Consider the following 15,123-nt stretch of genomic DNA (forward strand, 5'->3'; position numbering starts at 1 on the left):
TACCCTCTTCTTTTAGATGCTATTCCCTCTCCATTTGTCTCTCCCACTTTCCCTTTTAACCTCACTTCCCCTGTTCCTGCTGTCTCTTCACTCTCCTCTCACCCCATTTACTCTCTTATGTGATTACTTACCCTTCATCATCAGAATTATCAGATTGACTATTTTCATTTATTTCCTACAAAAAGAAATATGCATAAAGTTACCAGCTGAAAGAATAAGAAAGTATATGTTTACTATTTTTACTACAAAAGCAAGTCAGACATGATAGTTATTTAGATATCATAGAAATACAAATTATAAACATGAATAATTACTTGTCTTTGTCTAACTGAGTGATGTTTACTTGTTTGGAATAGGTTTCAACTCTAATCACTTCTAAACTCAAATCCTTGTTAAAAGAATCTTGAACTCCTGTTATGTAGCAGCGCACAAAAGCTAAAGTAGGCTCGTCCATTCAAAGACAGCGAACTCACACTATTTATAATTGATGTTATTGTACTGGGTTTTTGAAGTATAGCAAGGGATTTCAACAGTTTTTTTAACTCTCCTTTGGATCTTTCAACCTGCTCAATAGCTGATGTAATAGTTCTATATATACCGTAAAACCTCTAATTGAACGCCACCTCTATTTAAACACCACCTCTATATTTGACCGGCACTATGAGAGAAGGATTAAAAAATAGAGAGCCACCCTCTATTTGTACGCCATTTCCATTTGGCCACCACTTTGACTATTTTTGACCTTAATGAGCCCATACTATCACTTTTCTTATTAAATTTCTCATGATATGTAGTTTGAAAGCTAGACTGGCAAATGCCGTTATATATTAAATACAAATCAATTATCTGTGCAAAGACTTTTTATTACTTGGGCAAAGCTGGGTAGTACAGCTAGTTTATTTAAAAATTAGAAAGTGATATTATGGTAATATGGACAAACTACAAGTTTGCTAAAGAAATATTGGTTGATTTGATGTAAACCCGTTGAATAACTTTGTGTTACTTTGTAATTAGAATAATTTAGTGGTTGTTGTGTACTGTAACAAGATCTCTTAGTATTTACCTCAGCAATAAGCCATAATTAAACTAAACAGAGCAGATTTAATGGTGGTACAACTTACCTCGTGTAGATATGGTGTGCGGCACAAATTACCCCATGTGCGGGATGATTTGTGCCAGAAAACACGAATTTTCAAGCCGAATTGATTTTATGTTTCAACCACTAGTGACTGCTACAAAACATATCGCTGTTGCCAAACTAATTTCACATAAAAACTGAAGGCTACCTAAGAAGTTCCATGGCTTCAAATAGGAAGAACTAAAAAATGGCCCTAATAACCTCAGCTTCCTCTCTGCTATAATTTACTAACATCTCACAGCGACAGAGATTACACACTGTCATGCAAGTGCCAAGTATTACTGGTACTTTGCCAACAAACATTATGCTTTTTAGCTAAAGCTTTATACAAGCTAATATTATATAGTACTGTCTCATTATAGCTATTAATAATGCTTGTAGCTTTTTACAAAGCTTTTCTATGACCAAACATATAAATACTTGGGTTTTCTGTTATCAAATCAGTTGTCTCTGGAGTGTGCAATAAACCATTCCTCTAATTTAATACTCTATTCAATTGCTTCTGTGCAGAAACATAACAGAAGCTAATTGGCAACAAGGATTTCTCTTTTGAACAGTTACAAAGAGTTTTGTTCAGATTTTATCATTGATAAAATCGATACAAAGAGTTCTAGTTTATTACAAGAGTAACCGTTCAAAATTGCACCACTACAATGGCAGAAGTAGCAGACCTGATCAAGCTAATGCAGAAGCAGCAGGAGGACCAGAGACAGCAGCAAGAGGAGCAGAGAAAGCAGCAAGAAGAGCATAGACAACAGCAGCATGAGGAGTTCAAGCAGCAACAAGAGGAATACAGACGTCAGCAAGATGAAAGAATGGAGGAGAATAAGAAACTGATGGAGCTACTACTACAAAACCTACAACGGAAACAAGAAACAGCTGCAACCGCTGTTCCAGCCTTCCCAGGTTTTGACCCAACAGCAGAGCTACTAACAGATTACATAGACAGATTCAACACAATCATTGCAGCAAATTCTATTCATCAAGACAAGATTGCTGGCACTTTTCTCACCAACCAACAGCCTACACTCTACAAGCAGCTTAGTAATATGGCAGCTCAGCTTTCAACACCCAAGCAGATCAACGACCTCAACATGGATGAAATACTGGAATTTCTCAAAGACCAGTATGACCCTAAGCGCTTCATTGTTAGAGAGCGTTACAAGTATTGGAGTGACATGCAGAGGAAACCTGGAAAAACTATTCAAGAGTTAGCTGCCAGAATTCGTCAAGATGCAACTACATGTGCCTTCATAGACATTACAGATCCATTGGATGAGGCTCTCAGAACAAGATTTATCTGCTCTGTAAACAATGAAGCAGTTCTCAAATCTCTCTTCAAGGTCAAGGACAATGAACTCAACTTCAACAAAGCTATACAGGTAGCACAGGAAACAGAAGAAGCAGCTAAAGTTGCCAAAGAGACAGTTTATGGAAACTCGTCTAAAGTCAACAAGGTTGCTCAACAGAAATCAAGATACAAACCAATCCAGAAAAACAACTCTACACCTGACAAGCAGAAGGAAGGAAAGCTATGCTACAGATGTGACCGAACTAACCATACAGCGGATGACTGCAGATTCAAAGCAGCCACCTGCAACTTTTGTTCTAAACAAGGTCACATAGAAAGAGCATGCAAGAAAAAGAAATCATCTGCAGCAGAAAAACCAGTAAAGATGATAGAATGCACATCAACCAAGATGGTGAAACTTGCTGAAAACATCAAACTGGAGGGAGACAACTTCACACTTGAACTGGACACTGGAGCATGTGACAACTTCATCTGTAAATCAATATGGGAGAAGCTAGGAAAGCCAAACCTAAAACCTACTACAGTTAACTACAAATCAGCCTCAGGACATCTCATAGAGACGCTTGGCAGATGTGAGCTAACTGCCCAATTGGATGCACAGAAAGAAGTCAGACTACCATTTGTGATTAGTGCTGTACAAGATCTCAACCTACTAGGAAGAACTGCTATACAGCAACTAGGCATCTCTATTGATGACAAGCTACAACAGAACCTTGTATCAACAATCACAGAGAACCAGCCAGATGGGAGGTTACAAATCAAGTGTAAGGAGATGTGCAAAGAATTTCCAGAAATATTCAAAGACGAGCTAGGATGTCTCAAGAACTTTGAACTAGAGATAAACTTCAAACCTTCAACAAAGCCAGTCTTCTGCCGACACAGACCAGCTCCTATTGCCTTGACAGAAGAGCTCAACCAAGCATACGAAGCAGGTGTAGCTAAAGGCATATGGGAACCAACTCAATTCAACCAGTATGGAACACCAGTTGTACCTGTACGCAAATCTACAACAGGTCAAGCTGCAGGGAAGATCAGAGTATGTGGAGACTACTCCAAGACTATCAATAATCAGCTAGAAACACATAGGAAACCTATCCCACTACCAGAAGATCTAATCAGAAAACTAGGTGGAGGCTATTGCTACACAAAGATTGATTTAGCAGATGCCTACAATCAAATATTGTTGGCACCAGAAAGTCAACGACGACTAGCACTATCAACACACCAAGGAGTACTACTACAGAAGAGGTTGCCCTTTGGCATAAGCTCAGCACCAGGGTATTTTCAAGAAATCATGGAGCAACTGACACAAGACCTCCCAGGAGTAGCAGTATACCTAGATGATATACTAGTGAGTGGAGCCAATGCAGAGAGCCATCTACAAAACTTACGTCGACTTCTTCAAAGATTAGAAGAAAGAGGGCTCAGATGTAGAAAAGACAAGTGCTGTTTTGCTCAACCTACAGTAGAGTATCTGGGACACAAACTCACTTCAAAGGGAATCACTAAAGGAAAGAAGGCAGATGCAGTACAACAGATGCCAGTCCCAACAGACTTAACTCAGCTAAGATCTTTCTTAGGAGCTACACAATTCTACAGCAAGTTCATACCCAATCTGTCACAACTCACAGGACCATTGCACAAACTGACACGCAAAGGAGAGACCTGGAAGTGGGGCACTGAACAAGAAAAGAGCTTCAACAAACTGAAAGATATGCTATCAACTGATAGTGTCTTAGCACACTTCAACCCAGATCTTGACATTGGAATCTCATGTGATGCTTCAGAAACTGGACTGGGAGCTGTACTATTTCATCGTTATCCTGATGGAAGTGAGAGACCAATAGCCAATGTTTCAAAAACACTGACCAGCACACAGAGGAAATATGGACAAATACAAAAAGAAGCTCTCTCAATCATATTTGCTCTAAAGAAGTATCACCAGTACCTGTATGGTCGACGGTTTATCTTGGTAACTGACCACCGACCTCTTCTCACACTTCTAGGACCTACCAAAGGAGTTCCAGCTCTAGCAGCCAACAGACTAGCAAGATGGGCACTGGTACTAAATCAGTATGACTACACCATAGAATACAGATCTACCCAGCATCATCAAAATGCAGATGTCCTCTCAAGACTGCCAGTTGGACCTGATAAAGAGTTTGATGCAAGAGAAGATGAGGATGATGTTGATACAGTATGCACTATTCACACTATTGGACAACAGCTCAACTCTACAGACTACAATGTTCTAGCAAAAGAGACAAAGAAAGACACAACACTAGCCACAGTAATGCGCTACACAGCAGAAGGATGGCCTGGTAACAAAGAGATGAAGGAGACTCAGCTGTCACTCTTCCACAAGATCTCAGATTCACTTTCTATCACTGAAGGTTGTCTTCTATATGGCAACAGAGTAGTCATTCCTGTCAAGTTACAACAGGAAGTATTAAAGATCCTTCACCTTGGACACTTTGGAATGGAAAGAATGAAGAAGCTAGCTCGAACTGCTGTCTATTGGCCTCGCATTGACTCTGATATAGAGGAGACAAGCCGACAGTGCACTGCCTGTGCTGAACACCAGAAGCTTCCACAGAAGTATCCTATACATCCCTGGATGCTACCTGAGAAGCCATGGAGTCGTCTTCACTTAGATCATGCAGTGAACTTCATGGGCAGCCAATGGCTAGTGATGATAGATGCCTACTCAAAGTATCCATGCATACACAGGACGTCATCTACTTCTACCAGAGCTACCACAGACATCTTAGAGGAGATATTCGCACACTTTGGATACCCTCACACCATAGTCACTGACAATGCTACCAGCTTCACCTCAGGAGAGTTTCAGCAGTGGTGTCAAGAGAGAAGCATTGTTCACCTCACTGGAGCACCCTACCATCCAGCTACAAATGGCGCAGCTGAAAGACTAGTACAATCCTTCAAACAAGCCATGAAGAAATCGTCACTCTCACCTAAATCTGCACTACAACAGTTCCTGATGCACTATAGAAGGACACCACTTCCTACAGGATACTCTCCCAGTCAGCTGCTGAATGGAAGACAGATGAGATGCAAGATTGACACCCTATTGCCATCACCCGCACACATAGCACAGTTTCATCAATCCAGAGAAGTCAACCGATCGGCAGAAAAGACAGTTAGCAAGATACACAGCTACAATCTTGGAGCACCATGCTATGCCTTGTATCATGGACCTAGACGCAACAGACAACCTAGATGGGTTCCAGCCATTGTTACTAAGAGATATGGAACTCGTAGTCTCAATGTCAAAGTGGTACCAAAGGGACCTACTTGGAGAAGACATGTTGAACAACTCAGACCAAGATACTCAACAGAAGAAGATCAAGACCCTGGAGATAAACCTGATATAACAGAGGAGACAAAACTGCAACTACCAGCCCCTACAACTGTAACAGAGCAACCTCCGTCTAGAAGAAGACCACGCAACCCTCGTCTACCTGATGGAGATGAGTATAGCAGAGACAAACCCCGAAGGTCTAAGAGAACCAGAAAGAACCTTTAGCTTAGTGAGGAGGTGTCATGCAAGTGCCAAGTATTACTGGTACTTTGCCAACAAACATTATGCTTTTTAGCTAAAGCTTTATACAAGCTAATATTATATAGTACTGTCTCATTATAGCTATTAATAATGCTTGTAGCTTTTTACAAAGCTTTTCTATGACCAAACATATAAATACTTGGGTTTTCTGTTATCAAATCAGTTGTCTCTGGAGTGTGCAATAAACCATTCCTCTAATTTAATACTCTATTCAATTGCTTCTGTGCAGAAACATAACACACACAATGCTTTTACAATGAGTGAAGCCAAATGTGAACAAAACACAATTAACATTTTTTGTAACTTTAAAATTTTTAGCTGCCATCACGGTAAAATCTACTAGGAGAAAATTTTGAATTAAAAAAATTCTGAATAGTTAAAGAATTTTAGGTGCAGTTTGCGTTGAAACCATCGATTGTCTCTACTGTGAATAATGATCATCATGAATTTGAACCATAAGTTTTCTCTGGAAACTTGTTTATAAAGTACGAAGAGCGTGAAGAAGTAAGTGTTTACCTGTAAATTTGGCATAGCCCTAGCAGCGATATCTAAAACTTCGGGTTGATATATGTCTGCTGTTGTGATTGTGAATGATGTGACACTTGGTGGTACTACCTCTGCGAAAATTCACATGAAATACAATATTGTAGTTGATACAGGTTTGGTTCTAACAAAGAAGTCTGACATTGAGTATATAACTCCCAAAAAGGGCTGTTGATAGTTTGCAAGTTAATAACTAATAGTATATCTCCTTTGTCAACCGCCTGTTAATAGAGAGACTTTTAGTACAGAGCCTATTAGTAGAGAGACTGTTAGTAGAGACTGTTAATAGAGAGACTGTTAGTAGAGAGTCCATTAGTAGACAGACTGTTAGTAGAGAGACTGTTAGTAGAGAGACTGTTAGTAGAGAGTCCGTTAGTAAAGAGGATGTTAGTAGAGAGAATGTTAGTCGACTGACTATTAGCACAGAGACTGTTAGTAGAGAAACACTTAGTAGAGAGACTGTTAGTAGAGAGACTGTTAGTAGAGAGACTGCTAGTAGAAAGACTGTAAGTAGAGAGACTGCTAATAGAGAGACTATTAGTAGAAAGACTGTTAGTAGAGTGTCCGTTAGTAGAGAGAATGTTAGTACAGAGAATGTTAGTAGACTGACTATTAGCATAGAGACTGTTAGTAGAGAGACTGTTAGTAGACAGACTGTTAGTAGAGAGACTGCTAGTAGAAAGACTGCTAGTAAAGAGAATGTTAGTAGAGAGTCCATTAGTAGAGAGATTGTTAGTAGAGAGAATGTTAGTAGAGAGACTATTAGCACAGAGACTGTTAGTAGAGAGACTGTTAGTAGAGAGACTGTTAGTAGAGAGTTCGTTAGCAGAGAGAATGTTAGTAGAGAGAATGTTAGTAAACTGACTATTAGCACAGAGACTGTTAGTAGAGAAACTGTTAGTAGAGTGACTGTTAGTAGAGAAACTGTCAGTAGAGAGACTGTTAGTAGGGAGACTGTTAGTAGACTGACTATTAGCACAGAGACTGTTAGTAGAGAGAATGTTAGTAAAGAGAATGTTAGTAGACCGACGATTAGCACAGAGACTGTTAGTAGAGAGACTGCTAGTAGAGCGACTGTAAGTAGAGAGATTGTTAGTAGAGATACTGTTAGTAGACAGACTGCTAGTAGAGAGACTGTTAGTAGAGAGACTGTTAGTAGAGAGACTGTTAGTAGACAGACTGCTAGTAGAGAGACTGTTAATAGAGAGACTGTTAGTGGAGAGACTGTTAGTAGAGAGACTGTTAGTAGAGAGATTGTTAGTAAACAGACCCAACAGATGAATCATCACAAGCTGAATGCCAGCAACATCCAAAAAAAACTTTGAAGTCTGCACAGACAAAACCAACTTTCATAACTTCTGTGAACTACCAGGGGTCGCTGACAATAACAGATTAAAGTGGTGAGAATAAATGGTAACTCTATTTTTAGCCCAGGAGTTGTCTGCATTGCATTATAACCTGATACCACAAAATAATATACACGTTAAAACTTACTTACCCAGCAACTCAAGTAGCTCAGATTTCGGAATATTCCAACAGAGATTCAAATAACGCAGAGCACCAGTTGTGCATCTCTTCAAAATATCTAGTTTTTTCTTGTGGTCTATTTCTACAGGGTATGAGATATCAGAGAAGGGCAGCTCTTCTATAGTGCTCCAACACTGCTGACTTATTTCCCTCCAACGCTGACATACTAAAAGTAGTTACTGTATATAATAATGTACATCTAAGAATATAGTCAGCACTAAAGATAACAAGTTCAGACAGGTTAGTCAGAGGTAAAGGTTGAGATTGATAAGGATCTACTAGATTAAAATAATCACTGTGATAAACTGACTTGAATATTTGTATCATAAAATAGCATTTAGAAATATCGTCCATCGTGAAATCGAGTATGTGACAAGTGTTCATTTAGGTCTGCAGTATCAATAAACTTGGAGTTATCTTTTCGTACCACTGTCATTGATGCGGATTCAACAAAGTAACTACTTTATGGATGACCAGTAAATGAATACAATGAAACATTTTCAACATCAAACGTGTTTGTTATAAAGCAAGTGTTCAGTTTATGTAACCTTGAGACCTTGTAACCTGCAAACAATAACAATTGACAAAGATAGCAAGTCAGGGCTTTTGCTTATGCATGCTGATCGCTATGCATGCGCTTATCCACTGTAAAGGAACCCTGTTCACTATGATGTACTACTATCAGAGTAAAAACTATCATATTCATCTTAAACTTGTGAAGGAAACAAGATTAGAACCTGAACCCTTCACTTGTACCCTAATCACTTACCCCTATGAATAGGGAACCAACAAGCACCTTTAACCACCTCACATACCCTACTCCAGAGTACACCATTAGTATAAACTTATATTATCATACTAATACTACATTGGTATTATTAATTATCATATTCTATTTTTAAACCACATTTCTTCAAGGAGGGTTACATCAATTCTGTAATCACCAACTATTCCAAGGGTATATCTTTACTAGTTATGGACACTCTTATTTTCTACTGCTACTTTAATATTTTATATGTCTTTCTGATTGATGCCTAAATCTGTGAAGGCTGTACTAGAAATGAGATGTTAGTAACTTAAAGCATGTTAACTTTATGTTAGTTGCTTTACGTTAGATGAGTTATACTAGTTGTTTAGGTTGCTGTTTTATACCAGTTGTTTTTGCTAGTTGTTTTATGCTAGTTACTGTGTGTTAATTGCTCTTTGCTAGTTGCTAGTTTATCTCATAGTTGTTTTACACAGTTTGTTGCTAGTTGCCAGTTTCAAATAATGTTAAATTATAAATGTTCATAGTATATACCTACCATCTTCACAAAGAATCAGCTCACTCAAAGTCAAGTAGCTAAAGATGTGCAGCATGCAGTACACATCGAGTGTCTCGATCAAGGCTGGACCAGTTGGCTGCCATTCTCTACAAGTTATACAAGTTCAGTCAGCACCTTTAATTAATTATCTTAGGACCACAAGCTAAAAACAATCAGTGAAAATTGGTGAAGCTAATTTACTGTGTTGAATTTACCCATTGTAGCTTTGATTTTATCTGTTGCATCGAGTGCATCACTTTTCAAGTGACCTTTATCTAACATTTACAGGTTTATCTGTGATCAGTATTGATAGAAAGTGACTAGATATATTCACAGAGATAAAAAAGGAGGCAAACTATTCAAGTATTTATAGGTGTAAGTTGTGTGTAAGTTGTGTATTTGTGTAAGTTGTACTGGAGTTGTTTTCCCATGAGAAACAAAGTCGAGAGTAAGTGTATGAAAATATGAAGGCCTCATGAGCAATGTAAAGTACATATAGTTGCAGGTTTATTAGAGAATAAAACATGGCTGAAACTTAAATACTTTAAGCAATGAATTGTTACACGTATCATAATAGTAGCGAGTCAAATGAATCTATATATACAAATTTCGGTGTTTGCCATATGTTGGTCTGTCATTCGTGTGTCCAGCTGTAATGACAAAGTTTCGAGAATAAAAATTCCATTCCACGAATTTAAACTCCAAACTTCCGGGTGTGTAGACAGACATTCTGTCTACTGCACCGAACGGCTACAGTGTTATACAATGGAATAATTGTGGTCATATTCATTACATCGGTTAAATTATGCACGCTTAAAGTGCATGCGGAAATACTATCGGTTGCGATAAGCTCTTTTCAATATCATGCTTGTGAGAGAGATTATGACGACCTAGAAGATATGCTATAAAAGATATTAACGCACATGTATTACCTGTTCTCTCTTACCTTCTCTGTTTGAGTAAACGCTGAACATCTTCCTTTATGTTAGCTCTCTTAGGTCTTCTTGGAGCAACATATAGTCTGTGGCCCTCATAATAGAGGCCATTTTCAGATGAAGCAACTTCAAATGCTTTTTGTGCAGAGCTCAGAGTAGAAAAGGTGACAAAAGCAAATCTGTAAAATATCAGAATGAGTTCTGGCAGCCAGCCAACAGAAATACCAAAACTGTGAAAGAAATAACATAATTAGGAGATGAAGTGGTAAGAAATACCTGTTGTTATTCCGTGGTTGTATGTAGTCAATACTCGTTATTTCTCCAAACACCTCAAATATGTCTGCTAAGTTGGTTTTCCAAAGAGCCTGAAATAGCATCAAAGCATTTTTAAATTAGTCAATTTTTCTCTCACCAGAAAATATAAAAGCGTAAAATTGTGTCTTCGCTACACTTGCAAATATGGAAAAGTTGCCAATGTTTAAAAACACTCACTCAGAAATTTTGTGATTGTACATTTTACAAAAAAATCTTACAAGCTCCTTGTATATGAACAAAGGTTACCATTTGTAATTACAATGAACTATGGTTTGTATTGAGTAGGCCATCAGTTTTCAAGGCTCTTTTAGGTTAGCCTTTGAATCATAGTTATATGTTTAGACTAATTTGTCTCAGAATCTACAATCTCTGCATTACAACCACAGAGCTGTCTGTTTATGAGAGTTTGTATGCTTCACATGGTAATTATAGACACTCAAGTACCTCATGTGAGATGTTGGTCACATATATTGTTCTCTTCAGCTCTTCTGTACTATCAGTCATCTCCCTAGTAGACTCTCATTCATTGACTCACTTAGCTACACCAAGTCACACTCGCTAGTAATACTAATCTGTGGCGACCGCAGTGAAAACTTATTTACTATTGATTGTATAGAAAAGACGCCGGCTTCAGTCGATCGCTCGATGCAGTTGCATAGAAGAAGGCGGAGCTTAATGAAGTTGTAAGCCGTAGGTGGTTTTGCCATTTTTAGCCAACTATAGATTTCAATTTTAACACACTTATAATACATTATAACCAAGCCTGTGTTCCCTGGTTGCAAGTTGGGGCTGCAAATGTTAGGCGACTAGTTATGAACACCTGGGGGTTTGGGGGTGAGTCCCCAGCGGGGTTCGGGGCAGCATAGCCAACGGGGTTCGGGGCAGCGCCCCGCAGCTCTGGACCTTTTAAGCATCAACAACCCTCAAAGTATGCATAAATGCAATCAATTGTAAGCATCAAAATCTACATAAATATATTGTTTATGGTTTTTGGCAGGAAAAATTTTTTCTTTATTCAACGAACGATATAAAACTTGTGACACTACAGATTTTTGTAAGGAACATTAACAGAACAAGAGCTATTACTTCTTTATTGCAATAGCTTTTGTTCTGTCTATGTGTCCATGACAGAAATCTTTCACAACTGATTATGTATCTATTTCAACATCTTTATATATGTGTAGGGGTAACCGGGGCACCTTTGGCCATGGGGCAGCTTTGGCCACCCCAGTTTTACTAAAAAAAACATTATTGAAATTGTTCTCTCCGTCATAATAAACACGAAATGATCTAATAGACCACCCATTGTAATCTTGGACCTACATGTGAAGTATTGTGGAAGTGGTAAGTAAATTATTGTTTTAGTGAGCTAAAACACATTTGAAAGACATTAGTTGAAAGTTTTTTTCTGAAGAAGTACAAATAGTAGACCAGCTTGCTAACTTAGTAAAATGTAGGCATTAGTTGCTAATTTAATGAAGTAGTCAAAGCAAATATCCAATCACTTAGTAATTTGTGAGTGAGTATTTTGTCAATTATGAGCTGATGGGGCAGCTTTGGCCACAGAGTTCGGGGCACATTTGGCCATGGCCAAATGTGCCCCGATACAAAGTTACTTGTCTGATATTATTTAACTCTGAGAATTTTGACACGCATATTGTTTTGCTACCATTTTTAATGATGATGATGATTTTTACCAGGAGATAATTGCATTAGATAATTACTATAGGCTTTTATACCACTCTATGTACGTCTATAGCCAACGATATTTTCGCATGCCAGCAATGGCATCCGAAAATTAGCATGCCAATTTTTGCACGCCAACACTGAAATGAACTAAAGTCATATAATCGTATACCAAATCATTTTTCATTGTAATTGTAGCAAAACAGACTATATATAGCCATTACTTGCTAATGATTTTACATTTACATTTAAACACCTTTACATTTTGATTTTTCTTTCCAATTTATTTCAACAAAATACTTCTTTTGAGTTATGAAGTTTGAAAGTTACAGATGTTTGACAACATTTGAAAACTTTTACGGTTTTTTTCTTTTTTCTCCTAATTTATTTCAACTAGACAAAGCACTTCTCTCATGATATGTAGTTTGAAAATTAAAATGCCAAATGTTGCTAATGTTAGCAGAAAACCTATTTGTTGCTGATAAATAAATTTTTTACTCAAGACTCTTTTATTACCTGGTCAACGCCGAGTAGTACAACTAGTATATATAAATCTCAGTGCTCGTGGGACCTCTGTTATTCTGTAATTTTGTTATTTGGTCTGCCAAATGTTATATTATGTGATGTTATTATGTGATGCTTGTATTTAATGTCGGTAACCTTATACCCAAGATAGGGATATAAGCTATTAATAGACATTTTTGCCATCTCCTATTGCTTATTGCCGACTACACTATGTACCATAGTTGTACATTATTTATATTTTCTATGTAAGATTAACATCTGTCTCTGTATACTGTATCAGTCCATGTCTCTACATAACGTTTCCTGTCATAGTATTTCATGCTATATATTCTTATTTTCACACCACTTTCATATGATAACCTCTCTAGTTTATACTTTAGACGTGCTAATGGGGTTACCAACTTTGTGATTTACCTTAAACTGTTTTGATACTGTTGAAGGTGACATTAATCTATTAATACAAGATGATCCAATAAGTAAAAAACACTTATCAATTTAGAGGTTTTTATTATAATCATATCACATTCCACAGTATCTTATATTCCTCAATACACTTGTTCCAAGGTCTCATTATTAAACATTGTTTATCTCTATTTCTCTTTCATACACTTCCTGTTTGAGAGGTGAAACAAATAGTTAAGGCCTCACAACTAATCAGAGAAAATATAATGACATAATATGTGATGTTTTACCCCATAGTCTCGTTCTAGTATCAAGGCGAGTTTTTGAACATTTGTCCAGTCCAGGGACCATTAAAAGGGTCTGTCTGAAAGTTCCATACCGAGTTGGGTAACTTTAGGGAAGGCAGTCAGTAGTTTGAACAGCCTAAAAAGGTGGATAAGTTTAAACTAGCACCTGAATACACAATGTAGAGTAATAAGGGGTAGCAAATCTTACTTAGCAACAGGATACTACACACTATTCTTATTGCTCTCTAGAATAGAGAGATTTCCAATAGGAGAACTTGTACTATAGTTTTATTGTTACAATTATGACAGGTATAAGATGGACTTCATGTTTCAGTTGTTCCTCTATTCAAATGTACTGTATCTTGAGAGTATTATATACATATGTGCTGTATTTACATGTACGTTACAAACACATTTACATGTATGTTACAAACACATTTACAATGTTTATTGATTAACTTATGAGCTACAAATCCTCTTTTGATAATAATCAAGAATGCTAAAAATATAATGAACTCAGCAGAAAGTAACAGAAGTTAAAATATATTAGGAATTATATCTCACATATAAAATACTCTGATGATGAGTAACAGGGTGGTTATGACTATCTTTAGTAACTTGAATTGTCAGCGCTTCTCTGAGATACTCGTGTCTTCAGGAGATGAAATCTTCAGCTGACTAGATTATATTATAGAGATTTCCTCTCAGAAAAAACCAATGCAAGTAGTTTTGATTATTAGTTTTTGTTATATCCAATCTCATCATTTATCCTTTACACTACCCTCTTCCTTTAGATGCTATTCCCTCTCCATTTGTCTCTCCCCCGCTTTCTCTTTCAACCTCACTCTCCCTGTTCCTGCTGTTTCCTCACTCTCCCCTCACCACACTCTCTCATGTGATTACTTACCCTTCATCATCAGAATTATCAGATTGACTATTTTCATTTATTTCCTACAAAAATAAATATGCATAAAGTTACCAGCTGAAACAGGAAAGTATATGTTTACTATTTTTACTACAAAAGCGAGTCAGATATGATAGTTATTTAGATATCATAGAAATACAAAATATAAACATGAATAATTACTTGTCTTTGTCTAACTGAGTGATGTTTACTTGTTTGGAATAGTTTTCAGCTCTAAACACTTCTAAACTTAAATCTTTGTTAAAAGAATCTTGAACTCCTGTTATGTAGCAGCGCACAAAAGCTAAAGTAGGCTCGTCCATCCAAAGACAGGGAACTCACACTATTTATAATTGATGTTATTGTACTGGGTTTTTGAAGTATAGCAAGCGATCTCAACAGTTTTTTTAATTCTCCTTTGGATCTTTCAACCTGCTCAATAGCTGATGTAATAGTTCTATGTATACCGTAAAATCTCTAATTGAACGCCACCTCTATTGAAACACCACCTCTATATTTGACCGGCACTATGAGAGAAGGATTAAAAAATAGAAAGCCACCCTCTATTTGTACGCCATTTCCATTTGGCCGCCACTTTGACTATTTTTGATCTTAATGAGCCCATACTATCACTTTTCTTATTAAATTTCTCATGATATGTA

At 37.3% G+C, this 15,123-nt stretch overlaps 1 protein-coding gene across 2 annotated transcripts in view; it reads right to left on the bottom strand.

Moving 5' to 3' along the window:
• LOC137390055 (F-box/LRR-repeat protein 7-like) overlaps positions 1-11,234 on the bottom strand; it is a 78,576-nt gene extending 67,342 nt beyond the window's left edge. For both annotated transcript variants that reach the window (XM_068076297.1, XM_068076298.1), the window contains exons 1-7: positions 11,102-11,234; positions 10,619-10,707; positions 10,354-10,521; positions 9,408-9,514; positions 8,075-8,269; positions 6,550-6,650; positions 132-175 (exon numbers count right to left, since the gene is read on the bottom strand). In XM_068076297.1, the coding sequence (XP_067932398.1) occupies positions 132-175; positions 6,550-6,650; positions 8,075-8,269; positions 9,408-9,514; positions 10,354-10,521; positions 10,619-10,707; positions 11,102-11,161 (764 nt within the window). In that variant the 5' untranslated portion in view covers positions 11,162-11,234. The remainder of the gene's footprint in view (positions 1-131; positions 176-6,549; positions 6,651-8,074; positions 8,270-9,407; positions 9,515-10,353; positions 10,522-10,618; positions 10,708-11,101) is intronic.
• Positions 11,235-15,123: the final 3,889 nt, after the last annotated feature.

The sequence above is a fragment of the Watersipora subatra genome, chromosome 3, assembly GCF_963576615.1.
Source record: "Watersipora subatra chromosome 3, tzWatSuba1.1, whole genome shotgun sequence".
Taxonomy (NCBI): Eukaryota; Metazoa; Bryozoa; class Gymnolaemata; order Cheilostomatida; family Watersiporidae; genus Watersipora; species Watersipora subatra.